This window comes from Adelges cooleyi, unplaced genomic scaffold, assembly GCF_023614345.1.
Source record: "Adelges cooleyi isolate 19-005CV unplaced genomic scaffold, UGA_ACOO_1.1 ACOO_flye_CR_arks_rails_tigmint_CR_PRNA_574, whole genome shotgun sequence".
NCBI lineage: Eukaryota > Metazoa > Arthropoda > Insecta > Hemiptera > Adelgidae > Adelges > Adelges cooleyi.
In genome coordinates this window covers 2686386-2713053 of record NW_026096268.1, presented here as the reverse complement: position 1 = coordinate 2713053, position 26668 = coordinate 2686386, and the positions used below count along the sequence as shown (strand labels likewise).

The 26668-nt window shown below is 32.4% G+C and overlaps 2 protein-coding genes across 3 annotated transcripts in view; both read right to left on the bottom strand.

Moving 5' to 3' along the window:
* Positions 1 to 416: 416 nt before the first annotated feature.
* LOC126842730 (shootin-1-like) lies at positions 417 to 21212 on the bottom strand. 2 transcript variants are annotated; one of them, XM_050579848.1, is made up of 12 exons: positions 20939 to 21212; positions 4029 to 4784; positions 3297 to 3410; positions 3135 to 3229; positions 2869 to 3019; positions 2476 to 2621; positions 2248 to 2376; positions 2020 to 2181; positions 1758 to 1875; positions 1406 to 1687; positions 1272 to 1339; positions 417 to 1191 (listed from the first exon to the last, which is right to left on the bottom strand). In XM_050579848.1, exons 2-12 carry the CDS (start codon positions 4747 to 4749, stop codon positions 1063 to 1065), a joined length of 2115 nt encoding a protein of 704 aa, XP_050435805.1. In that variant the 5' UTR covers positions 4750 to 4784; positions 20939 to 21212; the 3' UTR covers positions 417 to 1062. The 2 variants fall into 2 exon arrangements, with proteins under 2 accessions (XP_050435805.1, XP_050435806.1); XM_050579849.1 differs by having other exon boundaries at positions 20971 to 21212.
* A 2849-nt stretch (positions 21213 to 24061) lies between these two features.
* Positions 24062 to 26668, bottom strand: part of LOC126842879 (protein Skeletor, isoforms B/C) — a 39995-nt gene continuing 37388 nt past the window's right edge. The window contains exon 15 of the mRNA XM_050580090.1: positions 24062 to 26064. Coding sequence (XP_050436047.1) covers positions 25888 to 26064 — 177 coding nt within the window. The 3' untranslated portion in view covers positions 24062 to 25887. The remainder of the gene's footprint in view (positions 26065 to 26668) is intronic.

Below are 26668 nucleotides of genomic sequence, written 5' to 3'. Positions count from 1 at the left end.
CTTTTTTTGTCAAGATATTCTATTGCAATTCAACTGGCGGATCGTCGAAGATCAAAATTGAACGTTAAATTTGGTCAAGTGATGGGTCATAATATTTTGGTAGTAGTCAAGTGTAATATCTATTATTTATTAATATTATTTAACTATTTTTGTATCTTGTTTTGTATTAAGTAACATATTCATGTACTATCCACTTGTATACAAACTAATTAAAAATAGCGTGTTGACACATGTATAGTAAAATTTATATTTTCCTTAAATATCAACAATAGTTAATACTATTGGATAATGGTAGTATATTATTTAATTTTCACATTTTCGGTAAGATAACTTTTCAAAACTTAAAAAAAAAATTTTTTTTTAATCTTATCTTGTCAGTTATAACTGTTGATCAACAAAAATAAATAAATCGGCAGCAAATGTCTTTTATTGTTGGTAAATAAATATGTATGGATTTCATCAACTATAATCACTATTATTATAAACTATAGTTATCAAAAATAGACTATCGGTTTTTATGTTTAATCATTAAAATATATCGTTTGTCTCATCAGTATACAAAATATATCGCAGTGATCTTTGTCAAATCACCGTGATAAAAATATATATACATGAACTATACTATCAAATACAAATTAGGTAAACGTGTTCAAGAAAACATAAATTAAATTTTACAAATATTAAAAAAAAAAAAAAAAAAATATAAAGAACTTCCTAATACTAAATAATATAATATATCAAGTACAAACTTAAATAAAGGCACCAGTAACGCTTCATTTTCAAAGCAAATATTATTTGTTAATACAATATGGATTTAAATCACATGAAATTCAAATTTGTTGGCTCTCAATATAAAACAATCTATAAAAATTATACATACATAATATATCATTAATAATATTATTAAATCAGTACAATTATAAGACAAAAATAAATAAAATGTTTGTCATAAACTATATTGGTCCGCTAAACGCTGTACTTCCCACAGTTCGGGGATTAAAATTGTTTTTTCTGTTCTTAATCCTAATTAGTGATAATTATATAATACATGCGATATTTTGTTCACAACGCTACGTCGGCCGGGGCGGTTTTAAAGCTGTCCCTTCTCTTAGGGTTCCGCCGTAATGTCCCGAGCACGTTCATCATTTCGTTGACCACCGGAGGTTCTTGCTTCCTTACCGCAGTCTTCACCTGTAATCAAAACAAGAACGAAATCATTTAACACTGAAATCTCCATAGTCGCTCAACGCTCTTAACGCTCCTCCACTTACTTCTTTGTCGGTGGCTTTCAGAGTGAACCGCCCTCCTTTAATCTGATTTACAATTGCATCTATCGCTCCTGTAAACAACGACAGTAAATGCATATTGCATAGTTTTATTTTGACATAATGATGCTGTTACTGACCCGACTGCACTTGCGCCGGCTTGGGCGTTATCGGCAAGCCTAGGTAATTGCTCATCTCCTGGATGGCATCGGAGTCGCCGCCGCCGCCGCTGTTGTTGGTGTGGTTCAACGTGCTGGCGGTTTTCAACTTGATGGTCTGCAGGCTGTTGGACGTCAGTGCCATTGGTGGCGGGGGCGGCACGGGTGGCAAGAACATTGGGGGCGGAGGCGGTGGAGGTGGTGCACAAGGAGGCGCAGCGACCGCAGGTTTGGCGCATTCTAGTTTCTTTCTCAGGTCTGCGACTTTGGAGAGTGCAAAATACCAACGCGGTCAGTACAAAATTGCAGTAAAAAAAAATTGTTCACTACTTACTCTGAGATTCAGCGATTTCGGCTCTCTGCTGCGAGCACATCAATTCGGCTTCGGTCAGCTTCAGTTTCTCTTCGTAGAGTTCTATCTGTTCGGATTCCGTTTGGCACTCCAGTTTTTCCTGTAAGTGCACTACCGTTAAAAAGCGAGCGAACAATGTTTTGTACCGTGGCTTTTATCGAGGAAATACGATTTTCGGATTGGAAGGTATATGGGTTTTGGTTTGGAAACGCTCAACACTACACACGGCTACGGCTGTACTTACTTGTAGCTCACGTAACTGCTCATTGTGATCTTGCCGCTCTTGGCTCAGAGTCCTCTGTAATTGCTCCACCTCGAATAGCAGTTTCATTATTTTTTCATCGGATGCCGCGTCCATCATGAGCAGTTGACTTTGACGGGCAAGCACGTCTCTTTCGGACTTGACCTGTACAAAACCGATCGGAACGACTTATGGATTATTCAAATTGAGTTGACATCATGAAAACCATACCTTGTTGGCGTCGTTTCTGATTTTCACTCCTTGTTCTTTCTCTCGCTTGTATCTCTCGTGCAAATCCGTGGTCTCCTCCACGACTTTGCGGCTCACGCTCTCCAAGTTGTTGTGCTTCATGCTAAGCTCCTGTAAAATGTAATTAAACGCACCGATGTAGTAGAACCTTTGTCGGGTGTAACGTCAACGGTAGAGGGATAACCAAGATTATGCTAGCGTAGTACATACCTTGAGTTCTTGTTCGGCGCGTTTCCTCGCCCTCCGTTCTTCTTCCAGCTCGGAAGTCAAGTCCACCGTTTGCTCTTGAGCTTCGAACTCTTGAAGTTTGATTTTGTTTAGCTCAGCTTGTAGACGGGAAACTTCTTGGGTAAGCTCTGCAACATGATTCGGAAATTAAAACTGAGACTGGTAAAAAAAGAAAATTTAACCGCCGTAGTGGCAAGTTGATTTTACGTTCTAGCTTGCTCGAAAACACCAAATGGTGGACCTGACAAGCCCTCTCTGTCATCAATTAATGACGTTTCTCCTTCTATAATATTTCTCTTTTAATTCAATGGCACCTTTAGTCCAGCTTTTAGCTTATTTCTCAAAAAATGATTTTATAGCTATGATAAAATTTACCTTTGACGGTCTTTCGGAGTTCTTCGAATTCTGTGTCGTCATTGCCGTCAGTGTCATCTTCCAGATCTTCCAACGTGGCAGGTGCTACCGACATGACTTTTTGCATAAGAGCCGAACTCCTTCTCTTCAGTTCTCGGTTTTGTTTATACCACTATAAACAATCACCAGAAGCGTGCTCCAATTATTTACAACCATAATAATATATTTATAGGATATATTCCTTATTGGCACTTAGAACTGTTTAATTGTTTGTCCGGCTTGCTTACCTGCGAAGCTCGTTCTATTGCCTTGTTAAGCTGGCCCGTTTCGATTTCGTACTGTTGTTTTAATTGATCGTACTCCTTGTACACACCCTCGGACACTGTGTATCAGTATAATTGTTTTCTAATAAGAGTTGCACAATAAAAACCAACTAAACGAGTACTCACGTTTCCTTAGTTGGTCGAGCTGTGCCGTTCTCTGCGTTAGTTCGTTCTTGGTGGATTCGAGCTCCGTACTGATTTTGGCTATTTGCCGTTCCCCGTCTGATTTTTCTCTCAAAACTAAAAGAAAAAACATAAATTAAGCGACACTTAAATACGACGCCCGTAGCTCCTTTAAACAACTACACAAAGTCCAGAGGTTTGGCCAACTGATTCATACAGATATACATACGTCGTGTACATTGCCAGTGCTTAGGAAGGTGGTGTTGGGTGTATGGGAAGTGACAATGCAAAAATCTGCTGTCAATAACACTGATTTTGGGGGTTTACCGATTGAAAATGGAAGAAGCATGGTTTATTGTAAATTTGTTTGAATTTTATATCAGAACTTGAAATAGAGAAGGAGTGGTGACTGGAAAGTTTTCTGAAGGGCCTATGGCCGAATCTAGCACTACACCGTTTATCACGCTAAGGGACCTCTTCACTAGGGAGTGAAGTCCGCATACTTATATACTAACTTAACGGCTAGATCGAGTAGGATGTTAGTAGTGTACTACTAACATGCTAGTGTAGTCTACTACCAATACATAGTGAAATGAGTTGCTTAACACCATATAGGCATCGCAACAAATTAGCCTTCGGAATTGGGGAAATTGTTCAATTTTCTCCTCTAAAAGAAAGAGAATAAAGATGACCCGGGTGAAATATAAAGTTAATACCTCATATTGTTATACTCACGTTTTTGGGACTGCGTCAAGAGGTTCTTTCGTTTGGCTTCGGTTTCTTCGTACTTGGCTTTCCATCTGTCATCGTTACCGGGCGACGCGAGGTGTCCTACGCCATTCGACTTGGGAGAGAAGTCCGTTTTCGCGGGCGGCGGCGATTTGATTCCGTACTTGGACATCACGTCCGTCGGTATAGGCGGAGGCGGAGGTTTTATGATGTACTTGGAAGTCAAATTCGAGATGGTGTGTTTGCCGCCGTCGGCGGGTATGGAAGGTGGCGGAGACTTGTTGGCCAAAAGCTTAAAGTCGTTGTTATAGTCTTTTAGCGGCGCCGCAAGGCAACTCGTGGATGACGTCGAATTACTTTCTAAAACTGGCGATTTGGCCGGCAACTTGGGAAACGACTCGGTCGACGGTTTGGAAACGTATCTCGACACAACGGGTATGTTGGTCATGCCGTTGACCATGTTCGTGGGGGGGTTGCTCTTGGTCGTCTCGCCGGCTAAATAGTTTTGCAGGAAACTGTTGTTCTTGATCGCCGGTCTGTTTTCTATGTCCGGCTCCTCGCGAATGGTCTTGAACCGGCCGAAGCCGTTGTGCTGACCGTTCATAATGTTATTGTTGTTGTTGTTCAACGTCTGAGCCGACGGTTTGGCGTAGCTAAGTCCGGGCGGTTTGTAAGGTACCGACCCATTGTTCTGGCTGAATTTATTTCTAAGATTCTGCACGCTCATCGTGACCAACGGTGAATAATGTCATGAAATTAATTCTGAAACAGAAATCGTAACGTATAAATATTAGGAAAATGATTAAGTTAAATGTTTTTATCTTCAGCCGTCTAGCGTAATAAGCAAACGTACCTGTAGCGTGTATCGGTTTAAACCAAGTGCAGTCTAGACCATACACTACCTACTGTATACAACAATGCAAACACTTATGCTAATTTTATACACGTGTACACAATATATATATATATATATATGCTATAATATCATATCTAATCCAAACAAAGAATCGAACAGCTTTGAGAATTAATTTACAACGGGCAATGCGACGCTCGAATAAGTACGTGTAGACACAGTTGAATTCGCTAGAGACATCGATACATATATTTGTCATTATTGCCTGATGCCATAAATTAATGATTTTTCTTTTTTGGAAGATAAGTCCAATAACACGAGTGTATTAAGTTTTAACGACATTTATCAAACGAGTAAGTACAATACTTATGTGTGTACGTTTTTTTTTTTTTGTTACCATCATAACTAATAAATGAATAAGTTAAGCAAGTCATAAAAACATATATCTCGTGGAAATTTCAAATTCTAGGTGCTATTTCAGTTTAAATCGAAGAAATGTTGGTACGTTTACACTTCAACGTTACAACAGACATTACCGTTGTAAATAAGGTCACAGATTGCGAATGTTTTTAACCGTTTGTAAGCTGTTCTGTTCTATAGCCACCACAAAAATAGCTGTTGTCCGGAATTCAGTAAACAGTATATAAGTTTATACAAAGATTTCAATAACAATAGTATTGTAACATATAAAATACAATACAATATTAATATTGATCAATAGTTACAGTATTTTGATTTAAGGCAAAAACACACAATATATCGCGTCGTTTTATTAAAAGAGAAAAATAATAGAAATGGTTATGAGAATTTGTTTTCTTTAAGAATTTAGTCCGTGCGTATTTTGATTGGCCAACATCAAACAACTGAAAATTAAGCGAGAGTCGTTAATATATACATATGATCATTTTCCTTTACTCTCGAGCACAAAGAAGTGGAAGTGGGCAGATGAATAACGACATATTATACTTTTAAATGTATATTTTCAAAAACGAATTATACGCGGTGTTGTGTGTGTGTGTGTATTTATATTATATTTTACACAATATAATGTCTTATACAGGTACCTACCTCTTGTTCGATACTCGCATAAAAACACAAACGAGTCCTTTAGCGCTATTGATGCTGCGGCGGTCGTTTGCTATAAAGGAAAAGGCAAGTATTTTTTTTTTTTTTTTAATGTATCTGCCGTTGTCTCCGGCCCACGCGTCACGCAGTTCACAACAATAACCTTCGTGATTGCCAACAGGTTTTCCATTAGAGAAAAAGGACCCGGCCGTGCACGACCGCGTCAAGGGGCGAGTCAACGGAAGGTGTACAATTAAATACTATTTAACATATTATGGCCTATTATAGGAACAAATAGGTATGTTATAATGGTAGGATAGAGCACAACACACTGAAAACACCTGCGGCGTGAATATCTAGTGAAATACAAAGCTGACGTAGTGCCATTTTTCGGAAAAACAAAATTTAATACCCAACTGGTCGTTGTAACAACTCATAATAATAATTACAGGTGTAAATAGTTTAAGGTATTCATCATAGACTAGGTTACGTCGAAAGCATCAACAATTTGGAATAATACTACAATTACCTTGAGACGATTTGTACAAAATGTTAACCTGTCGGATAACGATTTGCTAGTCTGTTAAAAATAAATGCAAAGAACTGACCCGGAATGTAAAACATAATATAGTAGACTAATTGACAATCTAGCCACGTAACTCACGTTTAATACAAATACATAACACACAATTGTATTTGGCTACGACCGGCGTGATTTCGGTCTGGTAAAATATGTTAAGATCACGCCATTACCGGTAGTGACTGGCAGGCACGACAATAATTATCGTTATTACTGAAGACATGGTATTATCCAGAAGGACATCTCGGGGCGGTTCATAGAAACTATAATGTATGTATATGCCGTATGTGTTTTTATTATCGTTTTTAATTATCGTCTTGTGAGATGCAAATTACGATTTGCGCTCTAAAACGTTACCTTAAACGGAATCGGCTTGTTCGACAAACACACTCGAACTTAAGTCGCCAATAATATTGAGTATTTGCAACCTTGAAGAAGAACCGACTGACCGCGTTGCCAGGCTGGCCACAATATAAGTGTCGCAAAGGAATTGTTTTTCATCCATCGAACTAAGTCACTGTGAAGAGGGGGAGGGGGTTACTTACCTACCAGCGGGTGGTTATTGCAAAAAAGATTATTAATATTAAATATGATCATATTGTGCGAGGCGTACCGAGACAACGTGGGGTGGCGCCATATGTTTTATAGGGGCGTCGGATAAGATAGCGTGGATGAAATTGATCAGTGGGCGACCCGACGGTGTTCGAGGAAATAACGTAAGAAATAATAAAATGAACCGACGTGCATTATTAAAGCGAAGGCGACTCGGAAGAAAATTTAAATAAACCGCACATTATCCACCTATCCATTTGAATACTTACCGGGCCTGGCAGACTCTAAGCCGACATTGTTACCAAAAGCTAACATTGTTGCAACAATATTATACTTTATTAAAGCTGTTATACTATTGAATATAGGTACACTGCGAGCCACGACGATAGCGATTATAGTTTAGGACTTTCTAGTGAACCCTGTGGTGTACATTGTATACGACCGGCCTAGGCTATAATCTCATGCGTGGGTCATACTAATAATGACAACGTGAGTCATTGGAAAATAGCTGCCGATAAAATATAGGTATTTTATATTTATATTTTATGTTTTAATAAAACGAATGTTAAAAAAAATTCCCATTAAACACATCAAAAATTCAACTTATATGCATAGTTGGGCAAAATGTAATTCAATAGCGAAAAACAAATTGAAAAAAGTGTATTAGTTATTATATGAAAAAAAAAAAACAAATTTTTCGATAATTTTTAAAAAAAATTATTAGAAGAGTTGATATTGGTACCTGAGAAAATGTTGGTTTTAACTTTTACAATAATGTTTTATTTTTGTGTCCAACACTGCTTGTATACGTGATTTTAAAATGTAAAACCATTGTAACTATAAGCGTCAACGCGTTCCAACATATAATAATTTTATACTACCGACTTCCTTTAGACTGTAAACCGTGTAATTATTTTTAAATGTCTCTACAGACTAAAAATGTACGCGTGTAATGGAGCATAAGACCCGCAGAAAGGGTTTATGTCAAGCTTAGAAACTTGGTGTCATCGTAAAAAATGTTGACCTTTTAGTTTACCCTCAGGTGTGTTTGTCGTTAAATTGTTTTTAATAGGTCACATTATTATAGTGAAATTAACTCGAAAATACCGCACTCGTAGCTGTTTATATATAACAAAATATAATTATTTCAACTCCTGTAGTATGACATGAAAGGCAAAAAAAGTGCACTTAACCAACCTCGACGACGTTTGTCTATTATTATAATATTATATACCGTGTTAACCGCAGCAGTCGTTAATCGTTATTAACAGCTTTTCTAAATTGTGTTAAACGACATTGTTTTTTTTTTTTAGTCGCACTTTTACTAAGTGTACTTACTTATTGACAAAGCCGCGAAAGTGTTCAAAGCAATTACTCGAGTACATGATAATACAATTATTGTGGGCGATTTGCGGTCAAGCCGATTTGGTTTGTACAATACCTAATTAAAAATATAAGCACTACTTATATTAACACTAGTGTTATAATAACCGGATTGTCTTTTTATTTGTATTCTATTATTACCACACGATTCCGTACTTTTTTTTTTTATAATTTTATCTAAATCGTGATTCGAACCGACTTAAGTTGTGAACCGAACAAAGTAGTATTGATGCAAATCGATTCGGTTCAGTGTTCCGTAAGCTTCCGCACGAGGCAACCGTTTTTAGCCGCAAATGAACAGCTGAAATTGTAATGCCGGATTCGTTAAGTCGGCAGAACCAATTTAGACCTTAACCGAATTGCGAGAAACCTTTTGAGTTCATCGAGAAGATTATCGCACGTGTTTGAAATGTCTTTTATTATTGCCTGCCGAGTAGTAAAGGCAATATCGTTTGAAATTTAGATTAGACAGACGACGGACTTTCAATAATGAGTTTCGACAAACTTTTATGAAAATTAATGAACGATTTCAATTATTAATACAGTCGACACGGCGGTTCTTATTTTCTCCCAGCTGTCCTTATTTAAATCTTAACCTCTTGGCCGGACTAAATAACGTGAACCATATTTTTTTCCTTTGCTGTCTGCGTTCACTGTCTGTCAAGTTTCAATTGGAAAAAAATTAATTTTGTATCTATTTTTAAAAGTTTGAAGAAAAGAAACGTTTTCAAAAAAATGTGTTCGTTAGGTGAAAAAATAAACAATACAATTGAAGTTACTATTCTTTTATTATAAAAAATAGTATAATATAATAATTTACCTAATATTGTAACGAAATGATTTTTTTTTTTTGTTACATTTCGTACAAAACTTATATGATAACAAAAAAAGTTTTCTAATTTACAAAATATAGTTATGTATAATATATTTAAAAAAAAATAGTACTCTGGGTGTTGATATATTATCACCCTGATCGACCAATGCAAATAGCCACTAAAATAGAATAACGTATAAATTGATATAAAAAAAAAAATTATATTTTATTTAAAAAAATCTATTTATTCGAATAATGCGCAACTCTGACCGTGACTTTGTAATTTTGTACCGAGCCCGGTGCAACTGTCAAACGTCAACACGGTAGTTGAGCTCGGCTGGCGTTTGGCACAGCAAGCAAACCATTACATTTTTTTTTTTTTGTTCTTTATATTTTTTATTGTCGCCGTTTGGGTACTTAACGCAATGACGGGTATAAAATTACTGTTACCGATATACTCCACTGAATTGCCCGGATAAGCCTGTGCCGATCACACGTATTGGATACGCGCATTTTAGCTCTGCCGAGATGACTCAGAACGGAATAATTTATGGTTCACGTTTACTGCGGCGAGCACAACAACCGATAAAATATATTATTATTGGTATAATGTAATAATATATTCTGACCATAAGAACTCGTTTATTATTTACACGTTTCGAACACGTCTTTATCCCAAGTTTCAGCGCGCGCGACATGACAAATTGTTTATGAAATAAAAAAAATTAACCACAACCTTTGGTCGCTTTGAATTACAAAGAATCTATTGCGCATTTCGTAATAACGATTACGGCCAACACAAACGAATAATATGTAATTATTCGCCAACCGAAAAATAAATAATATAAAACTTCACAAAGTTCAATAAACATTGTTGACATTTCAATCGACCGCAACTGCAGCATTTCAATATTTTTTTACTGGGTTTTTTTTTTGGACATAAAAGTCAAGTGGAATCCTATCGCGCCGTTACTCGCCTGATCGTTTTTTAAATATTCTATTTACAAGTACGTAAAATTGAATATTTAAAAAGAAAATTCGAATTTCCAATACGTTTTGAAATAATTTAATGCGGTATTAAATATATTTTGAGGATAAAATATGAACGTTAGCACAATGAACGTCTACCTACCTCTGAGATGGTATAAACAAATGCTTAATAAATGTCAATGGTTTTATGTAAAATAGTATTAAGTTTTATTATTTTTGTATTTATAGCAATTTGAAATTGTTGGCTAAAATATTTAAATATTTTCATTATTTTGAAAAGTATAATTACCATGTTTGCAATTTAATCCATCGTTTCTTAAAAAGGTACTGCGATTGGCGACGGTAATTATCGCATGCTTATATTACATTTAAATCGTTTGCTGAACATATATAGCATACAAACGCAATAATAATAATAGTGATTTTTAATAGAAATTTAAATACACTATTATGACTTCATAGTTATCATACAGTATGTTCCAAAATGACAGTTGCAGTGTTGTTGTTAACAGCCATTGTTGTTGATTGAGGCATTTTTTAAGAATTTTAAGGAAATAAAAATGTCGATGCACCATTTTATACGAACGCCAGTCAGTTTATAATAGTTTAACTACGGTTTGATTTATAATTACCTATTCTTTATTATGGCAAACGGTCGGTCTGGGGAGCATACTGTATACCATTATGTAAATATCGTTACACGGTATACTGTACGACGGTACCTATAGTGTGTATACATACACTAATAATACAAACAAGTATTTATCTATATGGTATTGTTTCGTCGCGTTGTCCGATTGGCGAGACTTCATTTCTTCGTGTATATCCTTTCGACCTTGGTTCTATACAGCACCGCATTATTTTACAGTCAATAACTTCTGTCACGTATGAAGCAGTAGAAAAAAAAAACGCAATATATAATATTATAAACAGCTTTTCCTACTACAATGGTCTTTAAACAAAAGAATCGGTAGGTACTATAGGTATTGGCGAACAATAATTACAAACTATTAGCCCGTTTATACGTCTTATAGATAACGCTGTCGGTTTTATGCGATGGTGTATTAAAAAAATAAACAAATCAATTTCGGGCTATTTGAACGTTTAAGCTCCAGCCAAAAAAAAATGATTTAAAAATATGAACAAACTTTTTTGCAATATTAATCGTTCGGGTAAATAAAAAAACAACAGAACCTAATTCGTCAATGTCGTCATCGCCTGCTGGCAACTTTCGTTTAACGTGAAAGCCAAATAAGATACATTGCTATACCTATAGTATTTTTTTTAAAACGAGATCCCTACCAATTACGGAAGACAGAAGGCCGTCGTTGATTATTCTATGGGAATGAACGCCGACAAGGGAAGAAATGTCGTGAATCCGAGTATTAATATATTATGTTATATTCATTTAGGTCACGAACGCATACAAATTTATTATTATGAGTTATGACGTACTTGACCGTCAGTTTTTTTTTTTTAAGCACCATACCTAAAGTGTGCGATAATGCACAAACAAAAGCATCGCACGCGTTAAAAAACACACACATTTGTGAGAATACCTAGACACACACACTTGACATTATAATTATTATTTTAAAATTATTACATGTTATAATATATACTTTTGCCTTGGGTCTAGTAAAGCCAGTATGAATTTGTTTTGCATTTTAAGCAATAGCTACTTTTAAACGTGAGACTTGTTGAAGACAAATAGCATTTGATCTAAAGAATCAGTGCAATAGCGTTTCACTCTTCGAAAATTGAACCCTTTCAATATATTATTACAGCTACCAATGCCAATATTATTTGCCAATTCTGTAAAATATTATATTATTTTCCATCTCAGGGATCATTACCATTTTTGAACTACTCGGTTTTATAGCTTAGCGTTAACACTGTTTTTTATGCGTTCTACCGTGTGCGGTATGTATATCCGTTCGTGGAGTAATTCAACAACACACGAATTCCGCCAACGCGTTCCGGCTCAACCTAATACTATATGCATATAATATATTATAATAATATAATATTAATTTTTTTGTTTTGGACAATGCGAAGGAGACTGAATGTTTGTTTTTTGCGTTTTTTAAGAATACATTAATTAGTCGTAAACGTTCTAGGCACTAACAAGTTGTACAGACCAATTCTAAATACTAAATTTAAATGGTTTCGATTTGGCCAAAATGTCTATAAATTAATTTTTATTTTTTACCGACCGAGATTTATTGCTCCATTGGCTCATTGTTATTCAAACCATGTTATGTGTACTAATACATTTTGTGCGTTTAAATTACATTACATCATAAATCATAATCCTACGCACGTCGAATTCAACATGGTTCTTAGACGGTCTTTAGATGTCTTAACCAAGTGTTTGTTTACCCGTTCAATTAAACACATGTAACACAATACGGTAAGGAATATTGTAAACATACACTTTTCTTATACCGCTAAGACGGCTAAGACGACTACCGACGGTTATTTTAACGAATTACAATGGGTTACAAGTAAATTAAACGTATACTCGACACTCGAATAGGACTATAGTTGACTTTTTTTTTTAAATTATTATAAAATTACGTTGGTTTTGGTCATTAGTGTGATTGACGTATGATAGACCATAATTAAAGTTGAGCAAATTTTAATTTTATAACGAATAGCAACTAAAATAAATCAAATAACTTATAAACCAAAATAAAAGGATAATTTTTAAATAATATCTACCGTATAGATGCTTGAAAAATCAAGTAAAATATTTTACTATGTTTGGAAATAGTTATATTTTCATGTCGAACGAATTGTTCCATGTTTTGTACATAATACATATTATATAGTTGTACTTCAACAACTGCAGTGTGTCAACGCACTCGTTTTATTGTCGCAGTCGGCAAATAGAACCAGCCGCCTTCAATAGTAGTAATAATAATAAATACTTTAACTGCGCACAGATCCTCCGGGCCAAGATATTTTTCTAATTTCTATTTTCGGCCAACCTCCCCACATGTGCCAGTCTCATTGACTCGTTTCCGTTTTGCCGCCGTTGAAATAATGCTTTTCGCCGATCGCCTATAGGATTTAGTATTATTATTTAATACACTATTATTTTAGTTGTGCTACCTTCTGTTTATGTATTTCGTTTTTAACCGGTGAAAGCCATCTCGAGGTAGGTACCGGTTCCAGGGATATTTATCGTTTGCTATAACTCGACGGTATAGTGCGTCCCCATATATTATAAGAAGTATATTATTATTACTATTTTTATATGTGCTATGTTTAAGATAATCAATTACTCATATATTTGACGTTAACGCATACTCGGAGTAGCATCTTTCACCGACGATGCAAATTTCACCGATCAGACAACACGGGTTCTTGGGTTTAACGCATAATTAATTCCGGTAGCAATAATAGTCTAAAACTCCTTTGGCTAGTGTTATAGATTGACCGAATCAATTTTGAGAAAATTATATCTATAATAAAAACCGACAGTTAAACGACCATAATAATAATGTTATAAACACTTTTTATTATTTGAATACGGCAGTCGTTTCGAACGATTAAAATCAATTTAACCCATATTACGATTCATTAAATTGCGAGCGCATCATTTGTTAATTAGACCAAGTACAGGCGTTATAGTTCTGAAAAACAGACATTTTTTCGCGTATAGTTATCGTTGTGCACATTTGTTGTCATATTTTATCACAGTTTATAATATAATCAAAACTTTAAACAAAATAAAATATTGAAGCTAGACGAAAATCTCGCGATAACGTGTTCAATGTTTAAATGGAATACTCAACGAAATAATTATTGCCGATTGTCTGCTAAACAAAAAATGACGTATGGCTAATAGGTTTTTTTGCGTCAATGTTATTTCGCCTTCAGATTATAATCGTCCGGCGAAAAAACCGAGTTCGTATTATTTCCGGCTTTATTGTATAGCGTACACTACCAGCAACGATTTCAAATAAACTACCAACAAACGCCGCCACAAAAATATAATATGTATTCGAAGTAAACAACTAAAACTGCCACAATTTCCAGGAGCGAATATAATGGTGATTTTCTATTGTACTATTTAACTACAAGATAATATTAGATTTAAAATGTTTAACTTGTATGCAAATTTGAAAACGAATTTAAAACAATGCACGTTATTTTGAGGAAAGAATTTAGTAAAAAAAAATGGTACTAATAATAATTTCACCAAAAATTAAAATTATTGTCATTGTTGACAAACACACACAATATTATAATTGTTAAACAGCTTTAGTTTTTAAAGTGCTAACTGATCGCTTCAGTAAATGATAATTATGGACAGCTAATAATTTCATGTTCTAACTAGAAAATCTTCCACACAAGCGATCACTTTACTGCTGAACGTCAATTTTGAATTTACATTCTTCAATTTTCAAATCTGTCGTACAAGTAAACTGTAAACTGTAATATGCGTCTTATAAATGTTGTATAGACAATTAATATTCAATATAATGTAGTCTTAATAAGCCACGTCCACAACTAGTCCGTGATTTTAATACATTTCTCTTTATTATGGTTCAATAAATGTCAATGTCAGCTTAAACTTGAAGGGAACAACTCACTTTTATGATTAAATTCCAAAAAATAAATGTTCTATGGAAATATTGGCTAAGTACCTACAGTATTTTTTCGTAGATAGTAAAACATTTGAAATTTATTTGTCAAAAGTAGTTACCAAAAAATCATATGGCCGCAGTCTTGTACTAATACAACTGGCTTAAGGTTTATGTTTATTTCCTGTACGAGGCTACGACTCTGCACAAAAAAGTACCGACTTACAAAGAGAAAAAAAAATCGAAATTAGATTATGTCTGTCGCTAAATCATTTATTATCCTCGATACATACTGCGGTCCACTACACACAATACGAATGCTGCAGTAGAAATATATTTTTTTGTACTCCCAACAACAGTATAATATAATGTTTTTTATTCTGCGCATGCAACGTGCGATCAAAGCGCGTTTCATAACACAACCTCGGCAACCTATTTATATTGTTATAACTCTTAAGTAAGTATTATTCCATCGACGATAATTTTAATCGAATACCATGCACTTCGTACACTTCATAAAGACGGCAAAAAATAACACAATATAGGTAAAACACACGTATAGACATATTTAGACATGAGTTATATTTAGCAAAGGATTGATTGCCGTTACAATCATAATACACTCCGGCTATTAACTACGTTGAGCTGTCGCAGATTGACTTGGGTTTAATTGGAAAAAAAACCTAGTAGAATATTTTGTTGGAAATAATTTTGCATACTAGGAACGTCAACCACGACGGAGTTCTGGTCGTTACGCAATTATTATTATTTTTTTTGCTATTAACGTTTACACACCCAAACAGCCAACACGAATGCATTGAATGGGCGCCGCTACATTATTAAATCGGCACATTGAAAAGTGACCCGACACAAAAAAAGTATACAAATATAAATAAGGTTGGCCGGCCAAGTCTATTGACAACAAATAGTTGTATTTTTTTTAGCATTGTAACAACACAACACGAGCGATGCATTAGTTATGGACAAAATATTATGGCAACCAACTGTTGTTATTCTCGATGAGTTAAAGAAATGAAATCCCAGGAACCAGTCTGTAAACAATTTTTAACAAAACTTTTATAACTATGTTAACTTACTGTTTCCCGCCCCACTGTGTATATGCAACATATTTACTTGTAACATATTTATTTATTTTTTTTAGTTTTGACACGAATCTGAATAGGTATTTTATTATTGAAAGATTTTTAATTGCTAGGTACGTCCCGTTATAATATTAAACTATTAACTCGTACGGAGCTGGTAAAATTTCGAAATAAATTTAATACAGTTGGCCTCGTTAATTGTAACCATTTAAACGCGAGAGTACATAATTTTGTTTTTTTTATTATTAAATGTTTTCCAAGTAATTAATTAATAATGTATCTTTTTTTAATCTTATCCCATTCAAAAATGATAGGTCCGTCAAATTTTCTCTCTTCACGTTAATGTACGGATAAGAATGTAAATAAGGCACAGTCAAGTTGTTCAATGCAAAAACAAAACTGATCAAATTGTTTAAAAATTAAATAAATATTAAGAATTAAAATATTTAGATTAGGCCAATAAAAATTATATAATGATAAATTAAAAAAAAAATAAGAATGAAAAATCGACTTGTATTAATTTTACACTATTATAAGACTAATATTATTATATAAATGTCGATATCCGTATTTAAAAATTGTAAAAAGTAGTTTGTTAATCATATTTTAAAATCAACCGTGATTAACCGACCAAAAACAAATTCAACCATAAAATGTTGATTTGTTATTTATTTTAAACAAAATGAATCGAGAAAATTTGCATTTAAACGTTGACGAAAATATTCGAACAATCATCGTTTTCAATGGAATTTTGTTTGCTATGGCCTATGGTCAATCCATAATATTATTATCGCCATTAGAGCTTCAGGTGTTAAATACAACAGCGCACTATATTTTCACAGTTTTACCTACGCACCGACTAGACGTATCACATATAATGCAACATTGACACTTTAGCCGCGAGGCATTCACGCTTGTGTATACACACTATTTACATATTTGATACTATCATATAAAAGTCTTCCATAAAGTCTTTAGTGCATACAAAAAAAAATAATCGAGTGCCAGAGAATTGCATAATAATAAATTAAACAAAACTTGATTCGCTACAGCTAGAGTACACTTATACGTTTTAGATATGAGCAATAAGTTTGATTGTCTGTAAATCAGTACTTAAAAATGTCAAACGACATGTTTGACTAAACAATCCTTCAGAACAGTAGCACAAGTTTACATACCATCTCTTTCGTGTTGTTGTAGATATCAACCCGAGGCTAGTGTGCATAACATGTAATTTGGTAAAAATAATGAAACTTGTCTTTATTGAAAACCAGTAGCGATACACAATTCATCCAAGCTAGCCGAGGATTAATAATTAATCTTTCGAACGTGTTATCCGTTCACCAGATCTCTAACATTCTATACCCACTTGCTTATGTCGTCGAGACGCAAAAACAACAAATTATCGCAGACAATTTGGCGGTTAAAAAAAAAAAAAATTGTTTAGTCACAGAAATGACAAGATTATTGAACCATGTTGTGGAAAGGTAATATTCGGACGATGATAAATGCACCTGTAACACACATTTATTTGTGGCCAGTTATAAAACAATAATAACAGGTGTCGTTGCGCATGTTAAACGATATCCGAAAACGTGAGTCATTGGCGAATATTATCGCGCACGTTCGCGTGAGTCACAAGAGGAGAACTCTTTCTCGATTATACCGCAGAATTGTTGCTGGCTGATTTAACAACGTGCTTCCAACACAGAAACTACGTAGAAGAACATCTGATACCTTTTTGACATTCCAGAGTCCTATCCGGATCCTTCGTTCTTTGTAATTTGAACAATGGAAAATATTAATCATCCTTAATCAGAATTTGAATTGGGTTTTTTACTTTTTCAATGTTATGTTTTGATTTATTTACAAACAATATTAGAAAATACTGCTGAATACATCGCCAAGACAAGTTAAAACAATACACACGGGGTACTTGTTTGTAAACTGAAAAATGTGCATATAATATAAACCAAAGGTAGTCTATTACTATTTTTAAACGGAGAGAAAACTGGCGTACTTATGAATTTCCGGCCGATGAATTAAGGATTGTCCTATTGGATAGCGAGTATCGAATTAAACCCGCTGCTCCTCGTAATGTGCAGTTTCAAAAAAAAAAAAAAATTAACGAGTAGACACCTAATAACAAACATAGTTACTCGTTTAGATCTACCAAATCAGAAGTAATGGCTGATTCATTTTTCTTTGCAGCAAATTCCGCTAACCGTTGTGTGGACCAGACTGGCTTATATTTTACATTAGTTTAGGTTAAATCAAACTAGACTGAAGAGTGGATGAATAGTAGATGATGGTGCACGTCGGATTGTGGTGACCAAGATAACATTACCGACTTTTGTTATGAATTAGGAAATTAAATTTAGTCAACTGCCTATTTTGTAAAAATGTACAGACTGCTTATAATCGACATAATATGTAAGGTATACAAAATATTTAGAATGTTTTGATTTTACTTTTTTGTTTTTTTTTTGGTAGTCGCTGACCTTCTCACGTTAATATGATATTGTATTGTTTCCGTGTAGGGTATTAGTATTTGACATTAACATCATGCCTAATGTCACGGATGGCATTAAACGTTAAACTCGGGCGATTTTATTTTATTATTAACTAACAGATTTATTTTAATCGACTTGACAATGTTGTATTATGATAATATTATCTCAGTGGTGAAATTTCACCACAGGCAATCCCGTTTTTCGACGTTGAATCACTGATTAATCACAACAAAATGATTCACCGACAAATTATTGACAACGATAATTATTATTATGTGTGGTATCCCATTAGACAGAGAATCACCTAGCTTGGCCTGCAGTAAATATTATTGTGAGAGTATAAAAAATTTGAATAAGAACAGCTGTTGTTTTTTTTTTTGTACTTAATTTGTGTTAATTGAACTTGAAATGGTCATTATTTTTGAATTTACCTAATTAAAAGTGTTTTTAATTAATAAATACTAGAATAAAAAAAAGTAGAATTAATTATTTTATTATCTCAGATTGGTTGTGCATTTCCATTAGACAACTGAATACGACCCAACAAGATACAACGTAGTGTTATACAGGTGTTTTGTAGATGATTGACCCTCGACGACCTAGTTATTATCTAAAATCGGTTTTGAGGTTTTCCCTTTTTGTCCAATACGTTATGATACGCAAAAAGAAACCATAGATTACATTTCTTTTGTTTGATCAAATTCTTTTGTTTAATTTCACGTTTTTTTATACTTGCACGGCGGCCAGTAATGTTTTTGCCAAGTGTAAACTATATAATAATATTATCAACGTTCCGATTATTATAAAGACTACTATAGACCGTCACACAAAATGCACTCTTCACACCTATTCATTGTGTTGATCTATGTGTGTGTGTGTGTGTGGAGTATAATATAAATACGTATGTAAAAGATAATAGTTATTTAGATATGCCTCGCCTCATCGCGAAAACTATGGGTTAATGTTTTTTAATGCATTGTTTTTTTCTTATTAAATTAAAAAAAAACAATGTGTACCTTATGACTTTGTAAATTATATTTTGGTGTTAATTATAAAACTACAAAAACGCATGCTTTTCAATTGCAGTGCTCGGTGCACTTAAATAAATTATAACACTATTTTTAAGTATAATTTTGTCATTTTAAAATGCAGTCAACCGTAACATTAGCGCTTAAACATTTGGACAAATATACGGTGTATTAAATTAATAACTAAACTACTCACTATCAAAACTTTGGTTGATTGCGATTTATCTGTCGTGTAATAGTTATTTTGTTATCAAATGAAAATTATTCAGTGGTCGCTATACACAAAAATATTTTAATATAGGTTATAACCATTTCCAGATAACATAATATTTATAGCTACCGCGTATTTACCCAGTAGTCTCAGATAAAACGATCCGGTACTTGAGCAATATTTACATTTAAATATGTAGTACGTTTTTAAAATTCCCAAGTAATTAAAAACCTAATTTAACCGCAAAAATAACGTAGTGGCCTAATTTTTATTAGAAAATAACCTAAAGAGATACAGATTTCAAATTTATACTATGCACTAATGCAATAAAAATACTTGAAATTAAATCTTAACTACTACTACATTCAATGTCACAGGACTTTTGATGCATGCTATAGGTACATAATAATAGGTGCAGATTATCTCAAAAACAGTTGTTGTATTCATTTTACTCTCAAAATTACACACATTTCTTTAAAATTAAACTAAAACTAGAAGACAATATATTTTTACAATTTCATCAAATAATGATTTTGAGCCTTGTACACTGCGCCCTGACCAGTCATTCTCAGCGGTTAATAATAATTATTAAAAATTAATTTATCGGTACAAAATTTGACAGTGCATCATCTGATCGCCCGAAGAATACAAATATTTGTAAGTATTCATTTTAAAAAAGCCGACTTCGGTAAAATGTGCTTTAATATTTTTTTAGAATTGTAAAAATCGAATGTTGCAACCTTAAGATAAACATTTAACATTTCAATACGAATCTTTGATCTTGCCTTGCAACATCACAAACGAGCAAATAATAACATAGAAGACGTCAAATAGAAATCAAACAAACAACAACCTGTTTTTTACCTAAATATTGTATTTCACTCACTCGTGGTCTGTGTGTTATGGTGTATTTATTATAATATAATATAACGTATACTACATAGTAAATCTTATACAAACAGTAAACATCAGTTGGGTGTTAATCTTATTCCCCATAACCATATGGTCAAAATCGAAAACTGGTTTCCAATCGCGGATAAAAACGTGTTTTACTACCCCTTCATAAATTCCAATTACCATTTCTTTTTCAAAAGTATCAGGACTTGGCCTGGTCGTTTCATTCCATATACAAATATGTTTTTAAATTCGTGTCGATAATAATCGAAAGTATTATTTTTTTAACTGTATACAAATTATTAGCTTACAAATTATTATTACATAGTACATACCTATCCAATTCAACAGCGTTTTCGTTGTTTACCTGTGTTGGTATACAACGTTCTGTTCCCGAGGTTCATCGCATTCCACTGTCACTGGGAAAAAAACCGAATTCGTTTGTTTTCACGCAAAATATCACGATAACAACCACCTATGATAAGTTATTGTGGAAAATAATAATACACACCAAGTAAGTTATTGGTACTCGCACGAGTCAAAAAATACTTCGGTACACGGTTCCGTCACTCACGGTCTGTCACTTTACAACTACTGATAAAGAGTCATTAACGAAGGCCAGCCATACACACTGGTTGCTCCCACCACCACCACTGCAGTACAGCACCGCAACAGCACCAGCACGTACAAAAATATTTTTCCACAACTTGTTTTTTTATATATATATATATATATAATATATATATATATACGTATTATTACATTATACTCGTTGCCTTTCCTTGGGGCTCGACGACACCATGTGTATTGGAGGTGCTGGTGGACGCCCTACTCCACATATGACTCGACTCACCCGGCTAATAACGATCGTAACAATAATAATTTATTTAAATCGTTTTACTTTCATTCCACGAAGTTACCATAACGGTGCAGCCGTGTACTTACCTCGAACGCCTTATTCGTACAGATCGTACTTAATGGCAAATAGCGTAAAACACATATTATTATTTAAGAATAATAATAATATTGACAAACGACGTCCAAGGACTTTCAAGTCTACCGACTGTACGGGTATACGATTACAGACACCCGTCCTTACTGTGCTACTCCATAGGGAAATTTTGTCAATGGACGGTTGTTTTTGGCCCAGTGCTAGCAAAAATAAATCAAAACCAAAAATAACCAGCAGAATTTTTCTGTTCAGAAAATGTTTGGTGTTTACCCAAAAATAATTGGTTTCATTGGGTTTGTGGGTACTTGGAAAAACTTAACTGGGTCATTTAGATAAAAAAAAAATCCTGGTTATTGACAAATCTGTTTTGGTTAACTTGAATGTACTTTTGTCGGTTTGAAGTTAAAATGTATTTAATTTAATTCCATTCCCAAAATCAACAACTTCGGTTCATTGGAACGAGCAATAGCCGTTTTAGCGATTCTCGGAACCGATTGTTGATACTAAAATATATGGAATTTTGATTGGTATTAAATTATACAATTATTTTTCGCTTCTCGTTAATTGAAACGCGTTACTTGTTTGTGTTTCTTCGATACACAAAGTTGGCCTTGAAAAAAAAAAACATTTACAACTTTCCCCTCTTTCTTTTTTGTATTTCTAGTAAATCAAATCGGGTAAATTAGCAAAAGAAAAACTAAAGTTTAACTGCGTATTATTGTATATAATTATGTTTATTTTCGCTATACTATAATGTTTAAAGTACAATAATGTATTTTTTTAAAACGCTAAGTCTAAAGATTAGGGTAAAATATGGTTCAAGACAAAAAAATATCAATAAATAATTTCGCTGAATTTATAAGTTTACCTAGAATTACAATACAAACTGTTTTGAATAGGTAAACATGCGCCACGTTTATAAGTACATGATTTGTGTTAGTAAATAAGTAACATTTAAACCATATAGTCTTTAAATTGTTTTGTAAAATGTGAAGTACAAAGCTTATTTCCTAGAAGGATAAAATATAAACAATATAATTTTACATTAATAGTAATTAAATTTACCGCACTTAACTCTAATTATCTCCTTAGACATATTAATTAAAAATACTTACTAAATTTATATAATAATTTTACAATATCCAATTATTGTCTTAAGTTCAGTTTCAAACCGTATGTTTATTTAATACAAATAAATAGTATGAGATAATATATAGATTTGTAAAAAAAAAAGTGTTCATAGTATATAAATAAAAAATGTATATTAATAATATAACGTATGGTATATTCAATTAGGTATTATGGTTAAGACTAATAACTAAAGTATACTTATTAATATATTCTTAACACTTAAACAAAATTATTGTCTTTGTTTACAAGAAATTCAAGCCTTAATATGTATTGTAAGGTCACAGTAAACGTTAAAAAAACACTTACATAATATACTAATCTTAATAGCGAAAATTATTGTCGCAGAAAACACAGATCGTTTTATTTTTGTTCACACGTTGATCGAACATGTCTTATTTTCTAATTATTAGAAATTCGGACGACCGGCAAGCACATTTTTTTCTTTACCTCTGGTAAATTACTAAATCCCAGCTCTATATTTTTTTGTTCTACAGTTTTTCATGACAACTTAAAATAAGAATATATCCCTTTTTTATTTTAGTTATTCTTAACGAAAAACTATTAACACAAGTACACAATAGGTTTTTAAAATGTTTAACCGAAAACGATTACATCTTATCAAACTTTTTATCTTGCATATATATATTATTTATGTATGTATTATATACTTGCATGACGTCCGTTTTTCCTATTACTGGTAAAATTAGTGAGAGTATTTACATTTTATTAAATACTTAAAAATACACTTCTATAAAACAGTAATACATATATATATTCTAAAATGCATCGTTGTTGTATTTTTATTGTAACAAAAAAAGTATTTTACAAAAAAGATATCGTTTGGAAATTTATTCGTTTAAAGCTCTGAAATTGTTAATGAATTCAACAAACAAAACATTATATATATATTTTATTTTGTTTTTTTAATATCTAAAAACGAAAATAACCGCTTGAATTGATATTTATTAGTTACTCTATAACTCATTTAATAACGATTGTTAGGATGAAATTTGTAAAAAGAAAATCTAGTAATTTAGCAATGAAAAATAAATTAATAGGCAAAGATGGTTTTGCTTATCAAAAAATGCTTACCAACTCATTTCTTTGCAATATAACTGCACAACATAAAAGCTTTAACTTAAACAAAATAAGAATAAAAAACAAAATATTGTATAAACATAAAATTAACAAATCAAATCATTCAACGATCGTAATACAACAACGTTACTTATAAAACATGTAATTTTATACATTTAATTAGTTTTTTAAAAATATCATACAAAACACTTAACATTAAAAATAACCACGAAGAATATTTAAATATTATTGTCATTAGTTTTACTATCGTTGCCTTAAATCTATACGTCTTAAATTAAAATATATTATTGTCATTATTTTCATTAACATTCATTTATTTGTATTCCATTAAAAAAACGAATGTTTCCAATGAGTAATTATTGTCGGTTATATCATTAAAACTATTTTAAAAATACAATCTTTTTATTATTTGAGCAATTTGCAATTCCGTCAAAACTAAAATCAACAATATTAGTATACTATATATCTCTTGTTAATATCATGATGTTTAAAAATTTGGTACAGAGGTTAATTGCTGACATCAAATAGAAGTTCACGGTAAAAAACAGTGTTTAAAAAATTTTAATTGCATAATCACTTGGTTGGTATAATGAAAGGTATACTTGTTCATTATCTTGATGATTTTTTAGGAATATATAATTTATTTTATATTATATTCGATATACTTTTGTACTACTCAAATTAATTATGGGTATAAAATCGCTATTCAGACTAACAATTTTAACTGAAAACTTAGAAACTTTAGTTTTTTTTAAGGGGATTGAAAGCCAACGGGTTTTAAGGAGTTTTATAATGGCAATAGTTTTGTATCAGTGTTTTAAATTGTATTTTAACGTTAAGGTATCTATAAAATTTAAATTTATAACAAATACTTTTATATAGTATTGGATAAAATAATTTAACGACAAAGTGTGTTTTCAAAATATACTTATTTAAAAAATCAACGAGATAATGTTTGCTGACATTGGTTTTAATCTTGTTTATGAAATTTAAATCTCGTTTATCCATTTAATGAGCATAAACAAATTATCTTGTATAATATATTATCATATCTATATTTACGGTAAGGTAACGATTGTTTACAAGTTGTTTAAATATTTTTAGTTTTGACGGTGACTTGGTACAATTACGTATTACGTTGACGTCTAAAAGACCACAATGGTTTTCACGGACTTAAGTTTTTTTAAATTTTGCGCGTTGGTTTTGAATAGTATATCTTATGATCATATGGATTCGTTTTACTTGTTTAACATACTTAACGCTAGTTTATTATCTAAGCTTACCACTTAACATGCATATTTCTTAACACACGAATAGTGCTTTTATTCATAAGACTTAATTTACTATGTGCCATAACACCTTAAATATTTTTTACACAATATTATGATATGTTTTGTTTTTACTTGATATTCTTAATGTTGGGTATAGAACCTTAATTTTGTTTTTCAAGCAATGTGTTTCTGAAAGCCAGCATAGCAATATTATGTGCTTGTGATTTTACGCTATCTTTGAGAAAAAATCCATAATTTTTTTAGAGGAAAAAACTGAAAACTATTATTTTTAATTTTTATATTTACTGCTTTTATTTAAAAAATATCGGGTTGGCTAATATGTTAGTTAGCCAAAATTAAAACTCGTGTGTTTTAAATTAAGTTTATTTTATTTATTATTTTTTTTTTTGCATAAATTAACAAAAAGTGACTTTATTTGAATAAAATGTTTTACAGTAGGATGGTAATTGTAGAACTTAAATTTTCCTCAAACAAGCCTATGCTGGTCTCGTTACACAAACCAAATTAATCGATATACGGTTCATTAAGCCATTATAATATCAATTAAAAATTTAACGATGGTAGAAACTACTCGGAAATGATGACTAAAATATATATTTGCACAACAGCCGAGAATTGTTGGCAACATTTAAAACTGAAAACAGACATTTATTTATTTTAAGGAATTTTTTACTGATAGGTTTTTTTTGTTAACTGTTTGGAAATATTAATCCTTTTAATTATTTTTTGGTTTATTTCTTTAATTGTGTATTGTATTGTTATTTTTTTTTAAGAAATGAACATTCGTTTTGCATCATTGACATGAACTTCATCACAGCAAATTAAGTCTGTTCATCTGGTCGATAAGAAATATGCATATCAGTGGTAGGTTACTGATAATAATATTAACATTATTAATTAGTCCGGAGGCTGCGTTTTTGTCATCGTTCCACTTATAACCGGCGTCGACCACGTGGATTTTCCAGCCGACATTTGCCTGAGAATAGCTCTAAAATAATAATTTAATATGATTAACAAGATGCTCTTTGCTGTTCTGGAAAATATATTTACTACACCCGATCATTTTTAACTCTATCAGTGACATAATAAGTATTGTTTTCTAACAATTATAAATAAATCTTTAGACAGTTTTAGAAAATACATATTCAATTATAAGGATTAATGAATCTATAGGGAAAACGCATAGTTTTTAACAGAAATTTTGTGGTATATTTCAAGTATTTCAATGGATTGTTAACATTGTGTTTAAAAAGTGTTTCTATTGATAATAATTTTGTTTTTAACTTCCAAATATTCTAATATTCTAATATCAATTATGATCACTGTTATTGTACGTGGGTGGTACTTATTGAGTGTGTCCCAGCGGCCTCTATTCTATTACGCGTAGTTTTCAGATGTCAATGAACAATAAACGTGTAGAGATGAATTTATTTCAATTTGTGCGATAGTACGTTCCCACGTACACAATTGTTATTTTAAATTTTATATGAATTAATCACTTTAAAACATAGCCGAGACAATTTTGAAGACGACACAAAATGAAATACCATGACTCAATATAAATAAAACGTTTTAATCGACAACAATAATAC